Source organism: Rhinoraja longicauda, chromosome 19 (genome assembly GCF_053455715.1).
Source record: "Rhinoraja longicauda isolate Sanriku21f chromosome 19, sRhiLon1.1, whole genome shotgun sequence".
Lineage (NCBI taxonomy): Eukaryota > Metazoa > Chordata > Chondrichthyes > Rajiformes > Arhynchobatidae > Rhinoraja > Rhinoraja longicauda.
This window is the reverse complement of record NC_135971.1, coordinates 7,229,306-7,256,505: the sequence shown is the minus strand read 5'-3', so window position 1 is coordinate 7,256,505 and position 27,200 is coordinate 7,229,306. Positions and strand designations below refer to the sequence as shown.

Here is a 27,200-nt window from a genome sequence, read left to right as displayed (position 1 = left end):
TTCACCAGGTTAATTCCCGGAATGGCGGGGACCGTCATATGTTGAAAGACTGGAGCGACTAGGCTTGTATACACTGGAATTTAGAAGGATGAGAGGGGATCTTATCGAAACGTATAAGATTATTAAAAGAGGTTGGACACGTTAGAGGCAGGAAACATGTTCCCAATGTCGGGGGAGTCCAGAACAAGGGGCCACACAGTTTAACAATAAGGGGTAGGCCATTTAGAACTGAGACGAGGAAAAACATTTTTCAGTCAGAGAGTTGTGAATCTATGGAATTCTCTGCCTCAGAAGGCAGTGGAGGCCAATTCTCTGAATGCATTCAAGAGAGAGCTAGATAGAGCTCTTAAGGATAGCGGAGTCAGGGGGTGTGGGGAGAAGGCAGTGGAGGCCAATTCTCTGAATGCATTCAAGAGAGAGCTAGGTAGGACTCTTAAGGATAGCGGAGTCAGGGGGTATGGGGGGAAGGCAGTGGAAGCCAATTCTCTCAATGCATTCAAGAGAGAGCTAGATAGGGCTCTTAAGGATAGCGAAGTCAGGGGGTATGGGGGGAAGGCAGGAACGGGGTACTGATTGAGAATGATCAGCCATGATCACATTGAATGGCGGTGCTGGCTCGAAGGGCCGAATAGCCTCCTCCTGCACCTGTTGTCTATTGACCAGGGATCCCCGCACGCTGTCACAATTCTACACACTCGCTGACGAGGGACAATTTACAATTTTTGCAGAGGTCGATGAACCCACAGACCTGTAGGTGTTTGGAGTTTGTACCGTGATTGTCACCGGCCGGTTCTCTCGTGCAGGGGCAGCGGATGCAGGCAGTGGGCGGTGAGATGCTGATGGGTGATCTGGACATCACCTGCAATGAGTTCATCCTGGACGAAGTGGACAGTGAGTGCCATCCCTCCCGAGCCGGGCGTGGGATGGGGGGAGGGGCTTGCTCACCTTGCTCACCTGTCCTGCTTCACCACACCTGTTAATCAAGGCAGATACGGGCAATTGCAGGTGTTGGTTTACATAGAAAATATAATAATAATAATAATAATAATAAGCATTTATTTTATATAGCGCCTTATCGGGAGCTCAAAGCGCTTTACAAAAACAATCAACATAAAAACAAACAGACAAACTATCCTAACGGAAAAGCGGCGAATAAACAACGCCAGCGTCCTCTCACATCAGGGTCCGGCAGTAGACAACAAAAAAGCACAGGACACACAGATACAATTTTTACACAAACAGCCATCACAGCGATTGCTCCAAGCACACCCTCACTGTGATGGAAGGCAAAGAAAAGTCTTATCTCCTCCTCATTCTTCTCCCGTGGTGCCACGAGGTGATCGAGGCTCCCAACTTTTTGAAGCCCCCACCGGGCGATGGAAAGTCCCAGGGCCGAGCCGAGCAAGCCGATGAAAGTCCTGAGCCCCCACCGGGCGATGGAAAGTGCTGCGGCCGAGCCACGCAGGGCGATGAAGGGCCTGCGAGCAGGTCGATCGTACCTCGCGCTTCGGGGCGGTCGAAGCTGCTACGGCTGGAGCTCCCAAAAACCGGTCGCCAGCCAGGGACCTGCGAACTCCCGATGTTGCGGTCTGCAGGGCCCACGGCCGAAGCCTCCGAGATGGTAAGTCCAGGCCCTGCGACCGGAGTCTTCAAGGTCGATCCCAGCTGGAGGCCGCCGACTCCACGATGTTAGGCCGTAGCGCGAACGGAGATACGACACGGTAAAGGTCGCATCTCCGTTGAGGAAGAGATTAGAAAAAAGGTTTCCCCCAACCCCCCCACCACCCCCCACATACACAGAGTTAAAAATAGAACAAAACGTACATTAAACGATGATAATAGACAAAAAACAAAAAAAAGACAGAGAGACTGCCGGTGAGCCGCAGCTGCAGAACACAGCCACGCCCCTTTGTAGGTGCAGGAGTAGGCCATTCGGCCCTTCGAGCCTGTACGCACCGCCATTCAATATGATCATGGCTGATCATCCAACTCAGTATCCCGTACCTGCCTTCTCTCCATACCCCCTGATCCCTTTAGCCACAAGGGCCACATCTAACTCCCTCTTAAATATAGCCAATGAACTGGCCTCAACTACCTTCTGTTGCAGAGAATTCCACAGATTCACCACTCTCTGTGTGAAAAAAAACGTTCTCATCTCGGTCCTAAAAGACTTCCCCCTTATCCTTAAACTGTGTGACCCCTTGTTCTGGACTTCCCCGACATCGGGAACAATCTTCCCGCATCTAGCCTGTCCAACCCCTTAAGAATTTTGTAAGTTTCTATAAGATCCCCCCTCAATCTTCTAAATTCCAGCGAGTACAAGCCGAGTCTATCCAGTCTTTCTTCATATGAAAGTCTAAGATGATTATTGCCTTTGCTTTGCAGCCCACATACAGGCCAACCTCGAGGATGAACTTGTAAAGGAAGCATTAAAGACTGTGAGTGTACTTCGTTTTTAGCAGCTTGTGCAAAAGTGCAGGGATGGGATTAATGTTTGTGAAGTGGTGATTGATGTAGCAGTCGTTGGAGCGACTGGTCACGCTGTGAGCAAATGGTACCTGTGAAGATCTCACGCGGTCACGGGGAGAACGTACAAACTACGTTTAGATAGCACCCGTGGTCGTGATGGAACCCAGGTCTCCGTTGGTGCAAGGCTGTAAAGGGCCCGTGCCACTAAGGCGACTGCCGGTGACTAGGCTGTCACCGAATGTTCGTCGTGGTGTCGCGGGCGTGACCGTGAGGGACCTTCAATGAATCGTAGCCGATCTCGGCGCATCGCGGAAACATTTTCCAGGTAGAAATGTCTCGGCCACAGCTGGCTTGTCGCCAGGTATCGTAGCTTATTGCGGCCGCTGTCTGTATCACGCTGTCCCCAGGTTTGCCAGGTTGTCGCAGATGTGTTTAGAAGCACGTAACATTAAATTAAGTAAAGGCATTTGAAGATACCAGTGGTTTTGTTGAACCAATTTATTTACCGTCAGGACATTTGACGGGTAGATTGGAGGCGGCAGTTTGACGGTCAGGTAAGCGTGGGGAATTTCGCGATGTTTCCGAAGACAGTGTCATCTCTTAGCCAGGTGCTAGTTTCACAAAAAAGTCACTTGTATCGATCGACCGGACTGGGCATTGTCGTGGTCGTTGTCGTAGGGTAAAAGAAAATGTCGGCCATCTGCTTCGACTTTGACAGTCGCCTTAAATATCGCATAACTGTGACAGGCCCTGAAGGCAGCAACTCTACCACCGCGCCACTGAGGTTAATGTTGTGCGGTTAATGTTCAAGAGCCCGATGGATGTCTGGGAGAAGCTGTTCTTGAAGCTGGGGCGGGTGTGAGAGTGGGTTTAACTGGGCTGTCTTTATCCACAGGGTGTTGATCTGAGACACTACTCCAAACAGGTGGAGACGGAGCTACAGTATATTGAACATGCCTCCATTAAAGACTGTATCCTTTCCCAAAAAAAGGTACATGGACAGGTACTGACACTGGGCAGGTACATGGACAGGTACTGACACTGGGCAGGTACATGGACAGGTACTGACACTGGGCAGGTACATGGACAGGTACTGACACCGTGCAGGTACTGACACAGGGCAGGTACATGGACAGGTACTGACACCGAGCAGGTACATGGACAGGTACTGACACAGGGCAGGTACATGGACAGGTACTGACACCGAGCAGGTACATGGACAGGTGATGACACCGAGCAGGTACATGGACAGGTAATGACACAGAGCATGTACATCAACAGGTACTGACACAGGGCAGGTACATGGACAGGCACTGACACAGGGCAGGTACATGGACAGGTACTGACACAGGGCAGGTACATGGACAGGTACTGACACCGTGCAGGTACTGACACAGGGCAGGTACATGGACAGGTGATGACACAGGGCATGTACATGGACAGGTACTGACACAGGGCAGGAACATGGATAGGTGATGACACAGGACAGGTGCATGGACAGGTACTGACACAGGGCAGGTACATGGACAGGTACTTACACAGGGCAGGTACATGGACAGGTACTGACACAGGGCAGGTACATGGACAGGTACTGACACAGGGCAGGTACATGGACAGGTACTGACACAGGGCAGGTACATGGACAGGTACTGACACAGGGCAGGTACATGGAGAGGTGATGACAGGGAAAGTACATGGACAGGTACTTACACAGGGCAGGTACATGGACAGGTACTGACACAGGGCAGGTACATGGACAGGTACACAGGCAGGTACTGACGCAGGTTGCTCCAGCCCCACCTGCTATGAACTGCCCCCCCCCCCCCGCCCATGCAGCAACTGCCCCGGCCCTCTGTTCTAACGGGGTGGGAGATGTGCTCTTAACTCTGAGTTCCCACTGCGTTCCTCAGCGTTCACAACAGACATCAAGGAGAGTGAGAACATCGCCAGTCTGCACAACCAGATCACGGCCTGTGACACCATCCTGGAGGTAGGTGGGTGCGGGCACAGCCTGGGGGGGCAGTGCCACAGTCAGACTGGCAGGGTGGTGACCAGGGACTTCACTGGGCTGCTCTTGTACGGAGGTCAATGGTTCTCTCTTGACACGTACGGTCAATGGTTCTAGACAATAGGTGCAGGAGGAGGCCATTTGGCCCTTCGAGCCAGCACCGCCATTCAATGTGATCATGGCCGATCATTCTCAGTCAGTACCCCGTTCCTGCCTTCTCTCCATACCCCATGATCCCTTTAGCCACAAGGGCCACATCTAACTCCCTCTTAAATACAGCCAATGAACTGGCCTCAACTACCTTCTGTGGCAGAGAATTCCACAGATTCACCACTCTCTGTGTGAAAAAAACCTTTTTCATCTCGGTCCTAAAAGACTTCCCCCTTATCCTTAAACTGTGACCCCTTGTTCTGGACTTCCCCAACATCGGGAACAATCTTCCCGCATCTAGCCTCTCCAACCCCTTAAGAATTTTATATGTTTCTATAAGATCCCCCGTCAATCTTCTAAATTCCAGCGAGTACAAGCCGAGTCTATCCAGTCTTTCTTCATATGAAAGTCCTGCCATCCCAGGAATCAATCTGGTGAACCTTCTCTGTACTCCCTCTATGGCAAGAATGTCTTTCCTCAGATTAGGAGACCAAAACTGCATGCAATACTCCAGGTGTGGTCTCACCAATGCCCTGTACAACTATCTAAAATGTACAAAAATCTAAACTACTACCTACCTCTTTGATAACCCCTCAGACTAACCTTGATCGGACTTTGCTGGCTTTTGTCTTGAAGAAAGACTGGATAGACTCGGCTTGTACTCGCTGGAATTTAGAAGACTGAGGGGGGATCTTATAGAAACTTACAAAATTCTTAAGTGGAGTACTGTGTGCAGTTTTGGTCTCCAAATTTGAGGAAGGATATTCTTGCTATGGAGGGCGTGCAGCGTAGGTTCACTGGGTTAATTCCGGGAATGGCTGGACTGTCGTATGTTGAAAGACTGGAGCGATTGGGCTTGTATACACTGGAATTTAGAAGGATGAGGGGGGATCTTATTGAAACATATAAGATAATTAGGGGATTGGACACATTAGAGGCAGATAACATGTTCCCAATGTTGGGGGAGTCCAGAACAAGGGGCCACAGTTTAAGAATAAGGGGTAGGCCATTTAGAACGGAGATGAGGAAGAACTTTTTCAGTCAGAGGGTGGTGAAGGTGTGGAATTCTCTGCCTCAGAAGGCAGTGGAGGCCAGTTCGTTGGATGCTTTCAAGAGAGAGCTGGATAGAGCTCTTAAGGATAGCGGAGTCAGGGGGTATGGGGAGAAGGCAGGAACGGGGTACTGATTGAGAATGATCAGCCATGATCACATTGAATGGCGGTGCTGGCTCGAAGGGCTGAATGGCCTACTCCTGCACCTATTGTCTATTGTCTATTGTTTCGACAGGCTAGATGCGGGAAGATTGTTCCCGATGTTGGGGAAGTCCAGAACAAGGGGTCACAGTTTAAGGATAAGGGGGAAGTCTTTTAGGACCGAGATGAGAAAGATTTTTTTCACACAGAGAGTGGTGAATCTGTGGAATTCTCTGCCACAGAAGGTAGTTGAGGCCAGTTCATTGGCTATATTTAAGAGGGAGTTAGATGTGGCCCTTGTGGTTAAAGGGATCAGGGGGTATGGAGAGAAGGCAGGTACGGGATACTGAGCTGGATGATCAGCCATGATCATATTGAATGGCGGTGCAGGCTCGAAGGGCCGAATGGTCTACTCCTGCACCTATTTTCTATGTTTCTATGAGTCCGCGCCGCCCAGCGATCCCTGCACACTAACACTATCCTACACACACTAGGGCCAATTTTTACATTCACCCAGTCAATTAACCTTCAAACCTGCACGTCTTTGGAGTGTGGGAGGAAACCGGAGATCTCGGAGAAAACCCACGCAGGTCACGGGGAGAACGTACAAACTCCATACAGACGGCGCCCGTAGTCAGGATCGAACCCGAGTCTCCGGCGCTGCATTCGCTGTAAGGCGGCAACACTACCGCTGCTCCACGGTGCCGCATGTTCAGGACTGCTCTGTGGGTGTGGTAGGGTGAGATTAAATGGGGGACCTTGCTCGGCATTGATGAGCTGGACTCAAAGACCTGTTTCCATTGCTGCATCTCCAAGACTCAACGGGTAGGAAAGGTTTAGACAGAAGCCGGCAAATGGAACAAGCTGAGATGGGGATCTTGCTCGGCGTGGATGAATGGGGCTGCAGGACCTGTTTCCACGCTGTGTGACTCTACGACTCCCTGACTCTCTCTCTGTCTGTCTCTCTCTCTGTCTTTCTCTCTGTCTTTCTCTCTGTCTTTCTCTCTCTCTGTCTCTCTCTATCTCTCTCCCTGTCTCTCCCTGTCCCTCTCTCTCCCTGTCTCTCTCCCTGTCTCTCTCTCTCCCTGTCTCTGACTCTCTCTCTCTCTCCCTGTATCTCTGACTCTCTCTCTCTCCCTGTCCCTCTCTCTCCCTGTCCCTCTCTCTCCCTGTCCCTCTCTCTCCCTGTCCCTCTCTCTCCCTGTCCCTCTCTCTCCCTGTCTCTCTCTCTCCCTGTCTCTCTGACTCTCTCTCTCTCCCTGTCCCTCTCTCTCCCTGTCCCTCTCTCTCCCTGTCCCTCTCCCTGTCCCTCCCCCTGTCTCTCTCCCTGTCTCTCTCTCTCCCTGTCTCTCTGACTCTCTCTCTCTCCCTGTCTCTCTGACTCTCTCCCTTTGTCTCTCTCTCTCCCTGTCTCTCTCTATGTCTCTCTGTCTCTCTCTCTCCCTCTCTCCACCTGTCTCTCTCACTGTCTCTCCCTCTCTGTCTCTCTCTCTGCTCTCTCTGACTCTCTGTTTCTGTCTCTGTCCCTCCGTCTCTCTCCCTCCGCCTCTGTCTCTGTCTCTGTCTCTGTCTCTCTGGAATTTAGAAGGATGAGAGGAGATCTTATCGAAACGTATAAGATTATCAAGGGGTTGGGCACGTTAGAGGCAGGAAACATGTTGGGGGAGTCCAGAACCAGGGGCCACACAGTTTAAGAATAAGGGGTCGGCCATTTAGAACGGAGATGAGGAAAACCTTTTTCAGTCAGAGAGTTGTGAATCTGTGGAATTCTCTGCCTCAGAAGGCAGTGGAGGCCAATTCTCTGAATGCATTCAAGAGAGAGCTAGATAGAGCTCTTATGGATAGCGGAGTCAGGGGGTATGGGGAGAAGGCAGGAACGGGGTACTTATTGAGAATGATCAGCCATGATCACATTGAATGGCGGTGTGTACAGGCTCGAAGGGCCGAATGGCCTCCTCCTGCACCTATTGTCTATTGTCTCTCTCCCTGTCTCTGCCCCTCTCTCTCTGACTGTGCCGTGTGCTGTGTGACAGAGGATGGAGCAGATGCTCGGGACTTTCCAGAGTGACCTGAGCAGCATCAGCTGTGAGATCCAGACCCTGCAGGAACAGTCCATCGCCATGAACATCAAGCTGAAGAACCGCCAGTCAGTGCGCAGCGAGCTCAGCCAGCTGGTGGATGAGCTGATCGTGCCCGCCATCATGATCTCGTGAGTGACCGGGCCCAGTGCCACCCACTGCCCACCCACACCCACCCACCCCCGACTCCACCATCATGATCTCATGAGTGACCGGGCCCAGTGCCTCCTACTGCCCACACACCCGCACCCACCCACCCGCACACCCACCTGCCCCCGACCCACCCCACACCCACCCCCAACTCCATCATGATCTCGTGAGTGACCGGGGGCCCAGTGCCACCCCCCGCCCACCCACCCTGCACCCACCCACCCCTGACTGACCCACCCCACACCCACCCCTGACTGACCCACCCCACCTCTGCCCACCCACCCCACACCCACACCCGACTCCAACATCATGATCTCGTGAGTGACCGGGCTCAGTGTCACCCACCGCCCACCCACACACCCATCCCACACCCACCCACCCACCCCACACCCACCCACCCACCCCCTACTCCGCCATCATGATTTCGTGAGTGACTGGGCTCAGTGCCACCTACTGCCCACCACCAACCCATCCCTGACCACCCACCCTGGTGCCATGCCCATCGCCTGGTGCCACGCCCATCTCCTGGTGCCACGCCCATCTCCTGGTGCCATGTCCATCTGGTGCCATGCCCATCTCCTGGTGCCATGCCCATCTCCTGGTGCCATGTCCATCTGGTGCCATGCCCATCCCCTGGTGCCATGTCCATCTGGTGCCATGCCCATCTCCTGGTGCCATGCCCATCTCCTGGTGCCATGCCCATCTCCTGGTGCCATGCCCATCTCCTGGTGCCATGTCCATCTGGTGCCATGTCCATCTGGTGCCACGCCCATCTCCTGGTGCCATGTCCATCTGGTGCCATGCCCATCCCCTGGTGCCATGTCCATCTGGTGCCATGCCCATCTCCTGGTGCCATGCCCATCTCCTGGTGCCATGCCCATCTGGTGCCATGCCCATCTCCTGGTGCCATGTCCATCTGGTGCCATGCCCATCTCCTGGTGCCATGCCCATCTCCTGGTGCCATGCCCATCTGGTGCCATGCCCATCTCCTGGTGCCACATCCATCTGGTGCCATGCCCATCTCCTGTTGCCACGCCCATCTCCTGGTGCCATGCCCATCTCCTGTTGCCCTGCCCATCTCTGGCACTGCCCATCTCCTGGTGCCATGCCCATCTCCTGGTGCCATGCCCATCTCCTGGTGCCATGCCCATCTCCTGGTGCCATGCCCATCTCCTGGTGCCACATCCATCTGGTGCCATGCCCATCTGGTGCCATGCCCATCTCCTGGTGCCATGCCCATCTGGTCCCATGCCCATCTCCTGTTGCCACGCCCATCTCCTGGTGCCATGCCCATCTCCTGTTGCCCTGCCCATCTCTGGCACTGCCCATCTCCTGGTGCCATGCCCATCTCCTGGTGCCATGCCCATCTCCTGGTGCCATGCCCATCTCCTGGTGCCATGCCCATCTCCTGGTGCCATGCCCATCTGGTGCCATGCCCATCTGGTGCCATGCCCATCTCCTGGTGCCATGCCCATCTCCTGGTGCCATGCCCATCTGGTGCCATGCCCATCTCCTGGTGCCATGCCCATCTCCTGGTGCCATGCCCATCTCCTGGTGCCACGCCCATCTGGTGCCATGCCCATCTCCTGGTGCCATGCCCATCTGGTGCCATGCCCATCTCCTGTTGCCCTGCCCATCTCTGGCACTGCCCATCTCCTGGTGCCATGCCCATCTCCTGGTGCCATGCCCATCTCCTGGTGCCATGCCCATCTGGTGCCATGCCCATCTGGTGCCATGCCCATCTCCTGGTGCCATGCCCATCTCCTGGTGCCACGCCCATCTGGTGCCATGCCCATCTCCTGGTGCCATGCCCATCTGGTGCCATGCCCATCTGGTGCCACGCCCATCTCCTGGTGCCATGTCCATCTGGTGCCATGCCCATCTCCTGGTGCCATGCCCATCCCCTGGTGCCATGTCCATCTGGTGCCATGCCCATCTCCTGGTGCCATGCCCATCTCCTGGTGCCATGCCCATCTGGTGCCATGCCCATCTCCTGGTGCCATGTCCATCTGGTGCCATGCCCATCTCCTGGTGCCATGCCCATCTCCTGGTGCCATGCCCATCTGGTGCCATGCCCATCTCCTGGTGCCACATCCATCTGGTGCCATGCCCATCTGTTGCCACGCCCATCTCCTGGTGCCATGCCCATCTCCTGTTGCCCTGCCCATCTCTGGCACTGCCCATCTCCTGGTGCCATGCCCATCTCCTGGTGCCATGCCCATCTCCTGGTGCCATGCCCATCTCCTGGTGCCATGCCCATCTCCTGGTGCCACATCCATCTGGTGCCATGCCCATCTGGTGCCATGCCCATCTCCTGGTGCCATGCCCATCTGGTGCCATGCCCATCTCCTGTTGCCACGCCCATCTCCTGGTGCCATGCCCATCTCCTGTTGCCCTGCCCATCTCTGGCACTGCCCATCTCCTGGTGCCATGCCCATCTCCTGGTGCCATGCCCATCTCCTGGTGCCATGCCCATCTCCTGGTGCCATGCCCATCTCCTGGTGCCATGCCCATCTGGTGCCATGCCCATCTGGTGCCATGCCCATCTCCTGGTGCCATGCCCATCTCCTGGTGCCATGCCCATCTGGTGCCATGCCCATCTCCTGGTGCCATGCCCATCTCCTGGTGCCATGCCCATCTCCTGGTGCCACGCCCATCTGGTGCCATGCCCATCTCCTGGTGCCATGCCCATCTGGTGCCATGCCCATCTCCTGTTGCCCTGCCCATCTCTGGCACTGCCCATCTCCTGGTGCCATGCCCATCTCCTGGTGCCATGCCCATCTCCTGGTGCCATGCCCATCTGGTGCCATGCCCATCTGGTGCCATGCCCATCTCCTGGTGCCATGCCCATCTCCTGGTGCCACGCCCATCTGGTGCCATGCCCATCTCCTGGTGCCATGCCCATCTGGTGCCATGCCCATCTGGTGCCACGCCCATCTCCTGGTGCCATGTCCATCTGGTGCCATGCCCATCTCCTGGTGCCATGTCCATCTGGTGCCATAGCCATCTCCTGGTGCCATGCCCATCTCCTGGTGCCATGCCCATCTCCTGGTGCCACGCCCATCTCTAGGCACTGCCTGCCCATCTCTCACCGCCTCCCTGCATGTTTACGTTGCAGTACCATTTTGGACACCCCAGTCACTGAACAGCAGTTTCTGGAACAGCTCCATGAGCTCAACAACAAGATTAACTACGTCAAGGAGCAGTCCTTCAAGGAGACCCTGCCCTGTGCTGACGTGCAAGACATCCTGGACCGCCTCAAGATCAAGGTACGGCCTTCGGCAAAGGTGGCGCAGCGGGTAGTGCAGCACGTCTACACCTGCCACCCATTTGGTTTAGTTTAGTTTAGAGATACAGCGCGGAAACAGGCCCTTCGGCCCACCGGGTCCGCGCCGACAAGCGATCCCCGCACACATTAACACGATCCTACGCCCACTAGGGACTGCTGGAGTAACTCAGCGGGATGGGGTATGTTGTAGTGTAGATGGGGTATGTTGGTCGGTGTGGCCAGGTGGGACTAGTGTAGATGGGGCATGTTGGTCGGTGTGGGCAGGTGGGACTAGTGTAGATGGGGCATGTTGGTCGGTGTGGGCAGGTGGGGCTAGTGTAGATGGGGCATGTTGGTCGGTGTGGGCAGGTGGGACTTGTGTAGATGGGGCATGTTGGTCGGTGTGGACAGGTGGGACTAGTGTAGATAGGGCATGTTGGTCGGTGTGGGCAGGTGGGACTAGTGTAGATGGGGCGTGTGGGCGGGTGGGACCAGTGTAGATGGGGCATGTTGGCCGGTGTGGGCAGGAGGGACTAGTGTAGATGGGGCATGTTGGCCGGTGTGGGCAGGTGGGACTAGTGTAGATGGGGCATGTTGGTCGGTGTGGGCAGGTGGGACTAGTGTAGATGGGGCATGTTGGTCGGTGTGGGCAGGTGGGACTAGTGTAGATGGGGCATGTTGGTCGGTGTGGGCAGGTGGGACTAGTGTATATGGGGCATGTTGGCCGGTCTGGGCGGGTGGGACTAGTGTAGATGGGGCATGTTGGTCGGTGTGGGCGGGTGGGACCAGTGTAGATGGGGCAGGTTGGTCGGTGTGGGCAGGTGGGACTAGTGTAGATGTGGCATGTTGGTCAGTGTGGGCGGGTGGGACCAGTGTAGATGGGGCATGTTGGTCGGTGTGGGCTGGTGGGACCAGTGTAGATGGGGCATGTTGGTCGGTGTGGGCAGGTGGGACTAGTGTAGATGGGGCATGTTGGTCGGTGTGGGAGGGTGGGACCAGTGTAGATGGGGCATGTTGGTCGGTGTGGGCCGGTGGGACTAGCGTAGATGGGGCATGTTGGTCGGTGTGGGCAAGTGGGACTAGTGTAGATGGGGCATGTTGGCCGGTGTGGGCAGGTGGGACTAGTGTAGATGGGGCATGTTGGTCGGTGTGGGCGGGTGGGACTAGTGTAGATGGGGCATGTTGATCGGTGTGGGCGGATGGGAGTAGTGTAGATGGGGCATGTTGGTCGGTGTGGCCTGGTGGGACTAGTGTAGCTGGGGCATGTTGGTCGGTGTGGGCGGGTGGGACTAGTGTAGATGGGGCATGTTGGTCGGTGTGGCCTGGTGGGACTAGTGTAGATGGGGCATGTTGGTCGGTGTGGGCGGGTGGGACTAGTGTAGATGGGGCATGTTGGTCGGTGTGGGCGGGTGGGACTAGTGTAGATGGGGCATGTTGGCCGGTGTGGGCCGGTGGGACTAGTGTAGATGGGGCATGTTGGTCGGTGTGGGCGGGTGGGACTAGTGTAGATGGGGCATGTTGGTCGGTGTGGGCGGGTGGGACCAGTGTAGATGGGGCATGTTGGTCGGTGTGGGCAGGTGGGACTAGTGTAGATGTGGCATGTTGGTCAGTGTGGGCGGGTGGGACCAGTGTAGATGGGGCATGTTGGTCGGTGTGGGCTGGTGGGACTAGTGTAGATGGGGCATGTTGGTCGGTGTGGGCAGGTGGGACTAGTGTAGATGGGGCATGTTGGTCGGTGTGGGAGGGTACGGACCAGTGTAGATGGGGCATGTTGGTCGGTGTGGGCCGGTGGGACTAGTGTAGATGGGGCATGTTGGTCGGTGTGGGCAAGTGGGACTAGTGTAGATGGGGCATGTTGGCCGGTGTGGGCAGGTGGGACTAGTGTAGATGGGGCATGTTGGTCGGTGTGGGCGGGTGGGACTAGTGTAGATGGGGCATGTTGATCGGTGTGGGCGGATGGGACTAGTGTAGATGGGGCATGTTGGTCGGTGTGGCCTGGTGGGACTAGTGTAGATGGGGCATGTTGGTCGGTGTGGGCGGGTGGGACTAGTGTAGATGGGGCATGTTGGTCGGTGTGGGCGGGTGGGACTAGTGTAGATGGGGAATGTTGGCCGGTGTGGGCCGGTGGGACTAGTGTAGATGGGGCATGTTGCTCGGTGTGGGCAGGTGGGACTAGTGTAGATGGGGCATGTTGGTCGGTGTGGGCGGGTGGGACTAGTGTAGATGGAGCATGTTCGTCGGTGTGGGCGGGTGGGACTAGTGTAGATGGGGCATGTTGGTCGGTGTGGGCAGGTGGGCCTAGTGTAGATGGGGCATGTTGGCCGGTGTGGGCAGGTGGGACTAGTGTAGATGGGGCATGTTGGTCGGTGTGGGCAGGTGGGACTAGTGTAGATGGGGCATGTTGGTCGGTGTGGGCAGGTGGGACTAGTGTAGATGGGGCATGTTGGTCGGTGTGGGCCGGTGGGACCAGTGTAGATGGGGCATGTTGGTCGGTGTGGGCAGGTGGGACCAGTGTAGATGGGGTATGTTGGTCGGTGTGGGCAGGTGGGACCAGTGTAGATGGGGCATGTTGGTCGGTGTGGGCAGGTGGGACCAGTGTAGATGGGGCATGTTGGTCGGTGTGGGCAGGTGGGACCAGTGTAGATGGGGCATGTTGGTCGGTGTGGGCAGGAGGGACTAGTGTAGATGGGGCATGTTGGCCGGTGTGGGCAGGTGGGACTAGTGTAGATGGGGCATGTTGGTCGGTGTGGGCAGGTGGGACTAGTGTAGATGGGGCATGTTGGTCGGTGTGGGCAGGTGGGACTAGTGTAGATGGGGCATGTTGGTCGGTGTGGGCAGGTGGGACTAGTGTATATGGGGCATGTTGGCCGGTCTGGGCAGGTGGGACTAGTGTAGATGGGGCATGTTGGCCGGTGTGGGCAGGTGGGACCAGTGTAGATGGGGCATGTTGGTCGGTGTGGGCGTGTGGGACTAGTGTAGATGGGGCATGTTGGTCGGTGTGGGCAGGTGGGACTAGTGTAGATGGGGCATGTTGGTCGGTATGGGCGGGTGGGACCAGTGTAGATGGGGCATGTTGGTCGGTGTGGGCCGGTGGGACTAGTGTAGATGGGGAATGTTGGTCGGTGTGGGCAGGTGGGACTAGTGTAGATGGGGCATATTGGTCGGTGTGGGCAGTTGGGACTAGTGTAGATGGGGCATGTTGGTCGGTGTGGACCGGTGGGACTAGTGTAGATGGGGCATGTTGGTCGGTGTGGGCAGGTGGGACTAGTGTAGATTGGGCCATGTTGTTCGGTGTGGGCAGGTGGGACTAGTGTAGATGGGGCATGTTGGTCGGTGTGGGCAGGTGTGACCAGTGTAGATGGGGCATGTTGGTCGGTGTGGGCAGGTGGGACCAGTGTAGATGGGGCATGTTGGTCGGCGTGGGCAGGTGGGACTAGTGTAGATGGGGCATGTTGGCCGGTGTGGGCAGGTGGGACCAGTGTAGATGGGGCATGTTGGTCGGCGTGGGCAGGTGGGACTAGTGTAGATGGGGCATGTTGGCCGGCGTGGGCAGGTGGGACTAATGTAGATGGGGCATGTTGGTAGGTGTGGGCGGGTGGGACTAGTGTAGAAGGGGCATGTTGGTCGGTGTGGGCAGGTGGGACTAGTGTAGATGGGGCAAGTTGGTCGGTGTGGGCAGGTGGGACTAGTGTAGATGGGGCATGTTGGTGGGTGTGGGCGGGTGGGACTAGTGTAGATGGGGCATGTTGGTCGGTGTGGGCAGGTGGGACCAGTGTAGATGGGGCATGTTGGTCGGTGTGGGCAGGTGGGACCAGTGTAGATGGGGCATGTTGGTCGGTGTAGGCAGGTGGGACCAGTGTAGATGGGGCATGTTGGTCGGCGTGGGCAGGTGGGACCAGTGTTGATGGGGCATGTTGGCCGGTGTGGGCAGGTGGGACTAGTGTAGATGGGGCATGTTGGCCGGTGTGGGCGGGTGGGACTAGTGTAGATGGGGCATGTTGGTCGGTGTGGGCTGGTGGAACTAGTGTAGATGGGGCATGTTGGCCGGTGTGGGCAGGTGGGACTAGTGTAGATGGGGCATGTTGGTCGGTGTGGGCGGGTGGGACCAGTGTAGATGGGGCATGTTGGTCGGTGTGGGCGGGTGGGACCAGTGTAGATGGGGCATGTTGGTCGGTGTGGGCAGGTGGGACTAGTGTAGATGGGGCATGTTGGTCGGTGTGGGCGGGTGGGACCAGTGTAGATGGGGCATGTTGCTTGGTGTGGGCAGGTGGGACCAGTGTAGATGGGGCATGTTGGTCGGTGTGGGCGTGTGGGACTAGTGTAGATGGGGCATGTTGGTAGGTGTGGGCAGGTGGGACTAGTGTAGATGGGGCATGTTGGTCGGTATGGGCGGGTGGGACCAGTGTAGATGGGGCATGTTGGTCGGTGTGGGCCGGTGGGACCAGTGTAGATGGGGCATATTGGTCGGTGTGGGCAGGTGGGACTAGTGTAGATGCGGCATGTTGGTCGGTGTGGACCGATGGGGCATGTTGGTCGGTGTGGGCAGGTGGGACTAGTGTAGATTGGGCCATGTTGTTCGGTGTGGGCAGGTGGGACTAGTGTAGATGGGGCATGTTGGTCGGTGTGGGCAGGTGGGACCAGTGTAGATGGGGCATGTTGGTCGGTGTGGGCAGTTGGGACTAGTGTAGAAGGGGCATGTTGGTCGGTGTGGGCAGGTGCGACTAGTGTAGATGGGGCATGTTAGTCGGTGTGGGCGGGTGGGACTAGTGTAGATGGGGCATGTTGGTCGGTGTGGGCAGGTGGGACTAGTGTAGATGGGGCATGTTGGTCGGTGTGGGCAGGTGGGACCAGTGTAGATGGGGCATGTTGGTCGGTGTGGGCGGGTGGGATCAGTGTAGATGGGGCATGTTGGTCGGTGTGGGCGGGTGGGACTAGTGTAGATGGGGCATGTTGGCCGGTGTGGGCAGGTGGGACCAGTGTAGATGGGGCATGTTGGTCGGTGTGGGCGGGTGGGATCAGTGTAGATGGGGCATGTTGATCGGTGTGGGCAGGTGGGACTAGTGTAGATGGGGCATATTGGTCGGTGTGGGCGGGTGGGACTAGTGTAGATGGGGCATGTTGGTCGGTGTGGGTAAGTGGGACTAGTGGATATTCTCTCCACCTCTTGCTATTAAAAGATATTATATAAATTAAAGCTCGTAGATTTTTGAGTATGATTGTGCATGTGTGACTCTCTCTCTCTCCCCCTCCTCTCTCTCTCCCCCTCCTCTCTCTCTCCTCTCTCTCCCTCCCTCCCTCTCTCCCTCCCTCCCTCCCTCTCTCTCCCAAACAAAAAACTTTGAGCTTTAATTTATAAAATATCTTTTTCATAACAAGATTAAATAGCTCTCACCCTTCTCTATCCCCTCCTCTCTCTCGCCCTACTCTCTCCCCCTCCTCTCTCTCCCCCTCCTCTCTCTCCCCCTCCTCTCTCTCCCCTTCCCTCTCTCTCTCCCCTTCCCTCTCTCTCTACACCTCTTGTTATTAAAAGATATTTTATAATTTAAAGCTCGTAGCTTTTTAAATTTGTTTGTGCATGCGTGACTATCTCCCCCTCCTCTCTCTCCCCCTCCTCTCTCTCCCCCTCCTCTCTCTCCCCCTCCTCTCTCTCCCCCTCCTCTCTCTCCCCCTCCTCTCTCTCCCATCCTCTCTCTCCCCTCCTCTCTCCCCCTCCTCTCTCTCCCCCTCCTCTCTCCCCCTCCTCTCTCCCCCTCCTCTCTCTCCCCCTCCTCTCTCTCCCCCTCCTCTCTCTCCCCCTCCTCTCTCTCCCCCTCCTCTCTCTCCCCCTCCTCTTTCTCCCCTCCTCTCTCTCCCCCTCCTCTCCCTCTCCCCTCCTCTCTCTCCCCCTCCTCTTTCTCCCCTCCTCTCTCTCCCCCTCCTCTCCCTCTCCCCTCCTCTCTCTCCCCCTCCTCTCTCTCCCCCTCCTCTCTCTCCCCCTCCTCTCTCTCCCCCTCCTCTTTCTCCCCTCCTCTCTCTCCCCCTCCTCTCTCTCCCCCTCCTCTCTCTCCCCCTCCTCTTTCTCCCCTCCTCTCTCTCCCCCTCCTCTCCCTCTCCCCTCCTCTCTCTCCCCCTCCTCTCTCTCTCCCTCCTGTCTCTCCCCTTCCCTCTCTCTGCCCCCTTCCCTCTCTCTCTCTCTCTCCCCTTCCCTCTTTCCCTCCACCTCTTGCTATTAAAAGATGTTTTATAAATTAAAGCTCGTTACTTTTTTAGTTTGTTTGTGTGTGTGAATCTCCCCATCTCCCCCCCCCTCCTCTCTCTCTCCTCCTCTCTCCCCCCTTCCCTCTCTCTCTCTCCACCTCTTGCTATTAAAAGACATTTTATAAAGTAAAGCTCGTGGGGTTTTTGAGTTTGTTTGTGCGTGCGTGACTCTCTCTCTCCCCCTCCTCTCTCTCTCTCTCTCCCCCTCCTCCCTCTTCCCTCCTCTCTCCCCCCCTCCTCTCTCTCCCCTTCCCTGTCTGTCTCCACCTCTTGCTATTAAAAGATATTTTATAAATTAAAGATGGTAGCTTTTTGATAAATTTATAAATTAAAGCTCTTAGCTTTTTGATAAATTTATAAATTTAAGGTCGTAGCTTTTTGATTAATTTATAAATTAAAGCTCGTAGCTTTTTGAGTTTGTTTGTGCGTGTGTGAATCTCTCTCTCTCCCCCTCTCTCCCCCTCTCTCTCCCCCTCTCTCTCCCCCTCCTCTCTCCCCTCCTCTCTCTCTCTCTCCTCTCTCTCTCTTCCTCCCTCCCTCCCTCCCTCTCTCTCTCTCTCTCTCCCCTTCCCTCTCTATCTCTCCACCTCTTGCTATTAAAGATATTTTATAAATTGAAGCTCGTAGCTTTTTGATAAATTTATAAATTAAAGCTCGTAGAGTAGAGTTTTGATAAATTTTATAAATTAAAGCTCGTAGCTTTTTGAGTTTGTTTGTGCATGTGTGAATCTCTCTCTCCCCCTCCTCTCTCTCCCCTTCCCTCTCTCTCTCCCCTTCCCTCTCTCTCTCCCCCTCCTCTCCCCCTTCCCTCTCCCTCTCCCCCTCCTCTCCCCTTCCCTCTCTCTCTCCCCCTCCTCTCTCCCTCCCTCCTCCCTCTCTCCCTCCCTCCCTCTCTCCCTCTCTCCCTCCCTCTCTCAAACTCTCCAACACTATCTCCACTTTATTCCAGTGCTCCAGGCACCTAACAGAGCTACACAATAGAGGCAATGATCACATTGGTGTAACCAGACATGAAGGCAGCTTCGGCCCTTGTTTTACATTCGTACCTCCAACCATGTACACAATAGAGGCAATGATCACAGCTTGAAACAATCCACATCCCCTGTAGTCAGGTATCTTTGCAAACAACATCCCTGTCTGCCCTTTGCCTTTTGCAGTATATTCCTTTGTCCACCTTTCCTTCAGTCAGGGCCTCCCATCATCTTTTGCCCCCATGTGCCTCCAAGAATGTAGAATAGTTCCTTTATTGTCATTGTAACATGAGCCATGTACAACGAAATTGTAAAATGTCAGCCAGTCAGTGCACCATTCAAACATTTCTAAAAGCTAACGATACATACAAGGTAAAATATTTTAAAAAAGATAAACAACTAAAATAAATATCATGAAAATAGCACGCATAAACACCCAACCCTACATCCTTCTGTCGATTTCACAGTCTCTTATTATGTATCGCCCCTGCGTTCCTTGGCGGCTACATTTAGTGCCTTTATAGCAGTGGGGTAAAAACTATTTTTAAGTCTGTTTGTCCTTGTCCTTGTAGATCTGTACCGTCTGCCTGACGGTAACAGTTCAAACAGGGAGTGTCCGGGGTGGGAAATGTCCTTTATAATACTCTGGGATTTTTTGATGCAGCGGGAACTGTGTAAGTCCTCCAAGGTAAGTAGAGGGCAGCCGACAATCCTCTGGGCGTTGTCAATGGCCCTCTGGAGCGCTTTCCTCTGAGCCGCTGTGCAGCTGGTGTACCATACGCATACACAGTATGTTAGGATGCTCTCAATGTAGCACCGATAAAAGGACAACAGCAGTCTCTGAGTGATGTTATTCTTCCTGAGCACCCTCAGGAAGTGCAGTCTCTGCTGGACCTTTTTCAGCAGCGCAGAGGTGTTCACGCTCCACGTCAGGTCCTCCTCAATATGGATTCCCAGGAAGCGGAAATCCGCCACCCTCTCCACACAGTCCCCTCTGATAGTTAATGGTACCATGTCCGTTTTATTCTTTCTGAAGTCTATTATTATTTCCTTTGTCTTTAAGGTGTTGAGGAGCAGGTTATTTTCTCCACACCACACTGTCAGCTGCTCCGCCTCATCCCGGTAGGCGTACTCGTCCCCCCCGGTGATGAGTCCCACCACCGTAGTGTCATCCGCAAATTTGACAATGGTGTTGCTGTGGTGGGCGGGGGTGCAGTCATGTGTATAGATGGTGTAGAGCAGGGGGCTCAGCACGCAGCCCTGTGGAGAGCCGGTACTGAGGCTGAGGGCCGTGGATGTGTGATGGCCCACTCTGACTCTCTGGCTGCGAGCTGACAGGAAGCTATTTATCCACATGCAGGTGGAGTGTGGAAGTCCCAAGTCCCCCAGTTTGTCCACCAGTTTATGGGGAAGGATGGTATTAAAGGCAGAGCTGTAGTCCACAAAGAGCATCCGCACGTAGCTCCCCGGCTGCTCCAGGTGGAACAGTGCAGCATGGAGGGCTGTGGCTATAGCGTCCTCTGTGGATCTATTCGCTCTGTACGCAAACTGGTGGGGGTCAAAGCTTCGGGGCAGGAGTGATGTGATATGACCCCGGACCAGTTTTTCAAAACACTTCATCACCACTGGTGTGAGTGCGACTGGCCGGTAGTCGTTGAGGCTGGAAATGTGGGGTTTTTTGGGCAAGGGGACTATGATTGCGGACTTCAGACAGGATGGAACAGTGGACTGGGCCAGAGACTGGTTGAAAATCCTCGTACAGACTCCAGCCAGCTGGTCAGCGCAGTCCTTCAGCACGCGTCCAGAGACGCCGTCGGGTCCAGTAGCCTTCCTTGGATTGATGGCCCGCAGCGTGCGCCTCACCTCATGCTCCTCTATCTTGAGGGTTAGGCTGCTGTGGACCATGTGGTGTGATATGGCTGTCTCGGGTGGCTCCACTTCAAAGCGAGCAAAGAAGAGGTTCAGCTCCTCTGCCAACGAGGCGTCACCTTCAGCAGCTCCAAGGTTGGTCTTATAGTTGGTTAGATACTGGATCCCCTGCCACACCTGCCTGCTGTTGTTACTGTCCAGGTGGTCCTCTATCTTCCTCCTGTAGTCTAATTTGGCCTCTCTGATGCCTCTCTTCAGGTTAGCTCGGGCCATGCTGTATAAAGCCCTATCGCCAGACCTAAAAGCAGTGTTCCTCTCTTTTAACAGCCGCTGGACCTCCCGGGTCATCCAGGGCTTCTGGTTGGGGTAGACCCGGATGCGTTTGTCCACTGTGACAGTGTCCATGCAGTTTTTAATGTAACATAGTACACTGTCTGTGAACACCTCCAGGTCCCGGTGTTCAAACACATCCCAGTTGGTCCTGTCGAAGCAGTCCTGCAGCTGCTGAGATGCACCATCAGGCCAAGTTGTGATGGTCTTTGTGATGGTAGGAGCGGTTTTCCTGAGGGGGGCATATGCAAAAGGCAAGGGGCAGACAGCCAAGCTGTTTGTAAAGATACATGAGGACAGGGAATGTGGCCAGTTTGCAATCTGTGACAATGGCTGAAGCTGCCTTCATCTAAAGGTTTCCTCAATGTGATAATTGCCTCTATTGTGGAGCTCCCTTGGGTGCCTTGAGCATTGAAACCTGTGCAGAGAGTTTAGCTCAGATAGCTAACTTGGAACAGGTTTATCCCGTATAAGGTAAAGGCTTCTGTTTGTGGAATTTGTGTGTGTCACCTCACCTCCTCAATAAAAAAGAAGCCGTGTGCTGCTAATTGCAGAATTGGGGAACTCAGAACGGCCAAGTCTGGCATCGAACCTGTAACCTCTGCCAACTCCAGCCAGTGGGTAAGCTTCTTGTGTTTTAAATCCATTACTGTGTTGTCTATTTTTTGTGTTAATTGAATTGAATGTAGTTTAGTTGACCATTCAAATCAATTTAATTCAGTTTAGCTTTATTTAATTTAATGTAGTTTAGTTAGAGAGAGGAGAGGAGAGCGAGAAGAGGGAAGAGAGGGAGAGAGGGAGAGAGGGAGAGAGGGAGAGAGGGAGAGAGGGAGAGAGGGAGAGAGGGAGAGAGGGAGAGAGGGAGAGAGAAAAAGTGTGAGAGAAAAAGTGTGAGAGAGAGAGAGAGAGAGAGAGAGAGAGAGAGAGAGAGAGAGAGAGCACAAACAAACTCAAAAAGCTACGAGCTTTAATTTATAAATAGTTTTAAATAGTTCACTTTAGTTCCGTGCAATGTAGTGTCCAGAACAAGGGGCCACAGTTTAAGAATAAGGGGTCGGCCATTTAGAACGGAGATGAGGAAGAACTTTTTCAGTCAGAGACTGGTGAAGGTGTGGAATTCTCTGCCTCAGAAGGCAGTGGAGGCCAGTTCGTTGGATGCTTTCAAGAGAGAGCTGGATAGAGCTCTTAAGGATAGCGGAGTGAGGGGGTATGGGGAGAAGGCAGGAACGGGGTACTGATTGAGAATGATCAGCCATCATCACATTGAATGGCGGTGCTGGCTCGAAGGGCTGAATGGCCTCCTCCTGCACCTATTGTCTATTGTCTATTTCTATTGTTCACTAAACCTCATGATAATCAGATTGAATGATTGATTCTCTCTCATACACACACACTCTCTCTCTCTTGCTCTCTATCTTCCCACCCCTCCGAAACTGTTAATATTAAAATGGAGAATCTCTGCATTTGTTAGAGAGAGAGAGAGAGAGACTCCAAATAAGGGATTCTGTGTAAATTTGGAAATGAATATCTGCATTGAATGTGTAACCTCTGTAAATGTCGGATGGAGTTGTTGAAAAGAAAATGTTTTTAAAATATTTATTACTTGAAAAAAGTATTTTTTGATATTAAAAAAAAACTTAGCCGTTTTATTGCTGACGGGATAAAGAATAAACAAGTGTTGTGTTTTATCAAAAATATTTTATCAAAAATATTTCTTTATGTAGGATTCCTAACTTTATCTAATACAATCTGCATTTTGGAATATGCGGCAACTTAAATAAATATTTATTTATGTAGGATTCCTAACTTTAACTAATACAATCTTAATTTTGGAATATGCAGCAACTTAAATAAATATTTATTTATGTAGGATTCATAACTTTATCTAATACAATCTGCATTTTGGAATATGCAGCAACTTAAATAAATATTCATTTATGTAGGATTCATAACTTTATCTAATACAATCTGCATTTTGGAATATATGGGAATAAATACTTATTTATGTAGGATTCCTAACTTGAACTAATACAATCTGCATTTTATAATATGTGGGAACTTAAATAAATACTTATTTATGTAGGATTCATAACTTTATCTAAGAGAATCTTCATTTTGGAATATGTGGCAACTTAAACACCTGCCAGTCTGGGCTCAGGCTGATCTGCAGGATGGCAAATGGTCACGGTGTTCCTTCAAATTGATACCTTGCAGAATGATTTTGCAAACTGACTCTGAGTGCTTTATCAAAAATATTTTATCAAAAATATTTATTTATGTAGGATTCATAACTTTAACTAATACAATCTGCATTTTGGAATATGCAGCAACTTAAATAAATATAGGGAGTCAGAGATTTGTCAGTATTGCTCAGCCCTTGTCTGCAGAACTACACAGGCTTTCCCTTTGAATGGTGCCTGCCAGTCTGGGCTCAGGGTGATCTGCAGGATGGCAAATGGTCCAGGTGTTCCCCATGTTCCTTCAAATTGATACCTTGTCCCAGAATAATTTTGCAAACTGACTCTGAGTGCATCGTTCCTATTGGGGTTTTGCAGCACAGTGCATTGAGCTGTCCTTTGTATTATTGGTTCAGGGAGATGCCTGTTATGTCTGTTTCGTCCCTCAGGTTGGAGGGGGCAGATAAAAGAGATGGTGATCACAAGCTTGGTGCTGGATCCTCATGGGAACGGCTGGAGTGTCTACTAGACTGGGGGCTAAGCTGAGAAAGGTGCAGCTATCACAGCTACAAGAACAGGTAAGAGAGAGAGACTCCAAATAAGGGATTCTGTGTAAATCTGGAAATGAATATCTGCATTGAATGTGTAACCTCTGGAAATGTCGGATGGAGTTGTTGAAAAGAAAATGTTTTTAAAATATTTATTACTTGTAAAAAGTATTTTTTGATATTAAAAAAAACCTTGCCTGTTTTATTGCTGATGTGATAAAAAATAAACAAGTCTTGTGTTTTATCAAACATTTAATCAAATATATTTATTTATGTATGATTCCTAACTTTATCTAATACAATCAGCATTTTGGAATATGCAGCAACTTAAATAAATACTTATTTATGTAGGATTCCTAACTTTATCTAATACAATCAGCATTTTGGAATATGCAGCAACTTAAATAAATACTTATTTATGTAGGATTTCTAACTTTATCTAATACAATCTGCATTTTGGAATGTCGGATGGAGTTGTTGAAAAGAAAATGTTTTTAAAATATTAATTTTTAAAAAAAAGTATTTTTTGATATTTAAAAAAAACCTTCCCTGTTTCATTGCTGATGGGATAAAGAATAAACAAGTCTTGTGCTTTATCAAAAATATTTTATCAAAAATATTTATTTATGTAGGATTCCTAACTTTAACTAATACAATCTGCATTTTGGATTATGTGGCAGCTTAAATAAATATTTATTTATGTAGGATTCATAACTTTAACTAATACAATCTGCATTTTGGAATATGCAGCAACTTAAATAAATATTTATTTATGTGGGATTCCTAACTTTAACTAATACAATCTGCATTTTGGAATATGTGGGAACTTAAATAAATATTTATTTATGTAGGATTGCTAACTTTATCTAATACAATCTGCATTTTGTTGAAAAGAAAATGTTTTAAAAATACTTATTACTTGAAAAAAGTATTTTTTGATATTAAAACAAAACTTGCCCGTTTTATTGCTGATGGGATAAAGAATAAACAAGTCTTATGTTTTATCAAAAATATTTTTTAATGTAGGATTCAAAAACTTTATCTAATACAATCTGTATTTTGGAATACTTAAACAACTTAAATAAATATTCATTTATGTAGGATTCCTAACTTTAACTAATCCAATCTGCATTTTGGAATATGCAGCAACTTAAATAAATATTTATTTATATAGGATTCAAAAACTTTATCTAATACAATCTGCATTTTGGAATACTTAAACAACTTAAATAAATATAGCGAGTCAGGGATTTGTCAGTATTGCTCAGCCCTTGTCTGCAGAACTTCACAGGCTTTCCCTTTGACACCTGCCAGTCTGGGCTCGGGCTGATCTGCAGGATGGCAAATGTTCCAGATGTTCCTTCAAATTGATACCTTGCAGAATGATTTTGCAAACTGACTCTGAGTGCATCGTTCCTATTGGGGTTTTGCAGCACAGTGCATTGAGCTGTCCTTTGTATTATTGGTTCAGGGAGATGCCTGTTATGTCTGTTTCGTCCCTCAGGTTGGAGGGGGCAGATAAAAGAGATGGTGATCACAAGCTTGGTGCTGGATCCTCATGGGAATGGCTGGAGTGTCTACTAGACTGGGGGCTAAGCTGAGAAAGGTGCAGCTATCACAGCTACAAGAACAGGTAAGAGAGAGAGACTGCAAATAAGGGATTCTGTGTAAATCTGGAAATGAATATCTGCATTGAATGTGTGACCTCTGGAAATGTCGGATGGAGTTGAAAAGAAATTTTTTTTAAAAAATTTATTACTTGAAAAAATATTTATTGATATATTTTTTAAACTTGCCTGTTTTATTGCTGATGGGATAAAGAATAAACAAGTCATGTGTTTTATCAAAAATATTTTATCAAAAATATTCATTTATGTATGATTCATAACTTGAACTAATACAATCAGCATTTTGGAATATGCAGCAACTTAAATAAATATTTATTTATTTATGTAGGATTCCTAACTTTTTTTAAAAAAAATTTAATTTAAATTTTAACAAAACAAATACATGTATGAACTCATAGTACGCGATGGTACCTACATTATAAATTCGATTATACATTTAAATTCGATTATACCTGTATTGTTCTGTATTATCTCCCCACCCACAACCCCCCTCCCCCCACCCCCCAGTTAGAAAAAAGAGGAAAAAAGAGAAGTAGAAAGATAAAGAAATAAAAATTTAAAAAAAAGGAAAGAAAGAAGAAAGAAGGGAAAGAAACCTGGAGACAAGAAGGAAACACTTCCGGCTAATTTCTTATTAAATTCTTTTTAGGGATATCAAAACAATCCTGAAATTAAATATTTCCAATTCTTAATCCTAGTTTTAAAGTGAATGGGTTCCAAAGTTTCAAAAAGAAATCATATTTATCTCTCAGATTATAAGTAGCTTTTTCTAATGGGATACAACTACACATTTCTGCATACCATCTTGCAATTCTTATTTCATTGTGATCTTTCCAAGTGACCGCCACACATTTTTTTGCTATTGCTATTGCTATTTTGAGAAATCTTTCCTGATATTTATCTAAAATTAATCTTGGTAATATTCCTTTAGTATCTCCCAATAAAAACAACCTTGAATCCAATGGTATGGTCTTATTCATCAATTGTTCCAAAAAGTTTTTTAGGTCTTTCCAAAAAGGAGTTACCTTAGGACATGCCCATGTGGAGTGTAAAAAAGTACCCACATCCTGGTTGCATCTAAAACAAATTTCAGGTAAATTTGGATTTAAATTGTTTAATTTTTTCGGAGTTAAATATAGTTGATGTAAAAAATGGTATTGTACTAAACTATATCTCACATTAATAGTATTTTTCATACTTTCTAAACACAATCTTTCCCAACTTGGTTCATCAATGCTAATATTCAGATCTGTTTCCCATCTTTGTCTTGATTTTTGAATTCCTGTCTTTGGACTAGATTTTTGTAACAATTTATCCATTGAAGATATAATTTTTTTAGTTCCCTTGCCCTGAATCAGGGATTCAATTCCTTTAATTTGAAATAAAAACATTGAATTACCTAACTTTTCCCTTAAATAAGATTGTAATTGATAATAGAAAAAAATACTATTCCCTGGAATTTGATATTTATTTCTCAATTGAGAAAATGTCAAAAAATTATTCCCTTCGTAGCAATCTCCTATATGTTTAATACCGTGCTGTTCCCAGACTTGTAATATTTGATTATTCCAAGCAAACGGCAGTAATCTATTTTTTACTAATGGAGTTTTAGCTGTTAAAAAAAATATTTTATCATTAGCTTTAACTGTTTTCAACAATATATTAATTAACTGTTTTAGTAAAGGTGACTCTTTATCCTTAACTAATAGCTTCGCTTCCCATTTATAGATAAATTCTTCTGGGCATAGTTCTTTTATTTTATCCATTTCAATTTTAACCCATGCTGTTTTTCCACCCTCTTGATAAAAGGATGAATAAAACTCATTTGTGCTGCCAGATAGTAATTTTTAAAATTTGGTAATTGCAATCCACCTAATTCAAATTTCCATGTTAATTTTTCCATAGACACTCTTGGCATTTTACCTTTCCAAAGAAAATTCCTCACAATTTTGTTCAATCCCTGAAAAAAATTATTTGGCAAATGTATAGGCAGTGTTGAAAATAAATACTGTATCCTCGGAAAAATATTCATCTTAATACAGTTCACTCTCCCTATCAATGTAATTGGAAGATTCATCCATTTCTTCAAGTCCTCATCTATTTTTTTAATTAGTGGTTTATAAT

The 27,200-nt window shown here is 50.3% G+C and overlaps 1 protein-coding gene across 6 annotated transcripts in view; it reads left to right on the top strand.

Moving 5' to 3' along the window:
* Positions 1 to 733: 733 nt before the first annotated feature.
* The window catches only part of LOC144603050 (vacuolar protein sorting-associated protein 52 homolog), a 39,793-nt gene continuing 13,326 nt past the window's right edge, over positions 734 to 27,200 (top strand). For 2 of the 6 annotated variants that reach the window (XR_013548525.1, XR_013548524.1), the window contains exons 1-9: positions 734 to 891; positions 2,386 to 2,438; positions 3,365 to 3,440; positions 4,392 to 4,459; positions 7,854 to 8,029; positions 11,167 to 11,317; positions 21,278 to 21,344; positions 23,317 to 23,478; positions 24,953 to 25,081. Coding sequence is in view for 3 of the 6 variants with exons in the window: in XM_078416182.1 (XP_078272308.1) it covers positions 813 to 891; positions 2,386 to 2,438; positions 3,365 to 3,440; positions 4,392 to 4,459; positions 7,854 to 8,029; positions 11,167 to 11,317; positions 21,278 to 21,344; positions 23,317 to 23,429 (783 nt within the window). In the remaining 3 variants the exon portion in view is untranslated. Of the gene's footprint in view, positions 892 to 2,385; positions 2,439 to 3,364; positions 3,441 to 4,391; positions 4,460 to 7,853; positions 8,030 to 11,166; positions 11,318 to 16,692; positions 16,834 to 21,277; positions 21,345 to 23,316; positions 23,486 to 24,952; positions 25,149 to 27,200 lie in introns of those variants that run through there. The other 4 variants (XR_013548526.1, XM_078416182.1, XM_078416183.1 and 1 more) reach the window with 4 other exon arrangements.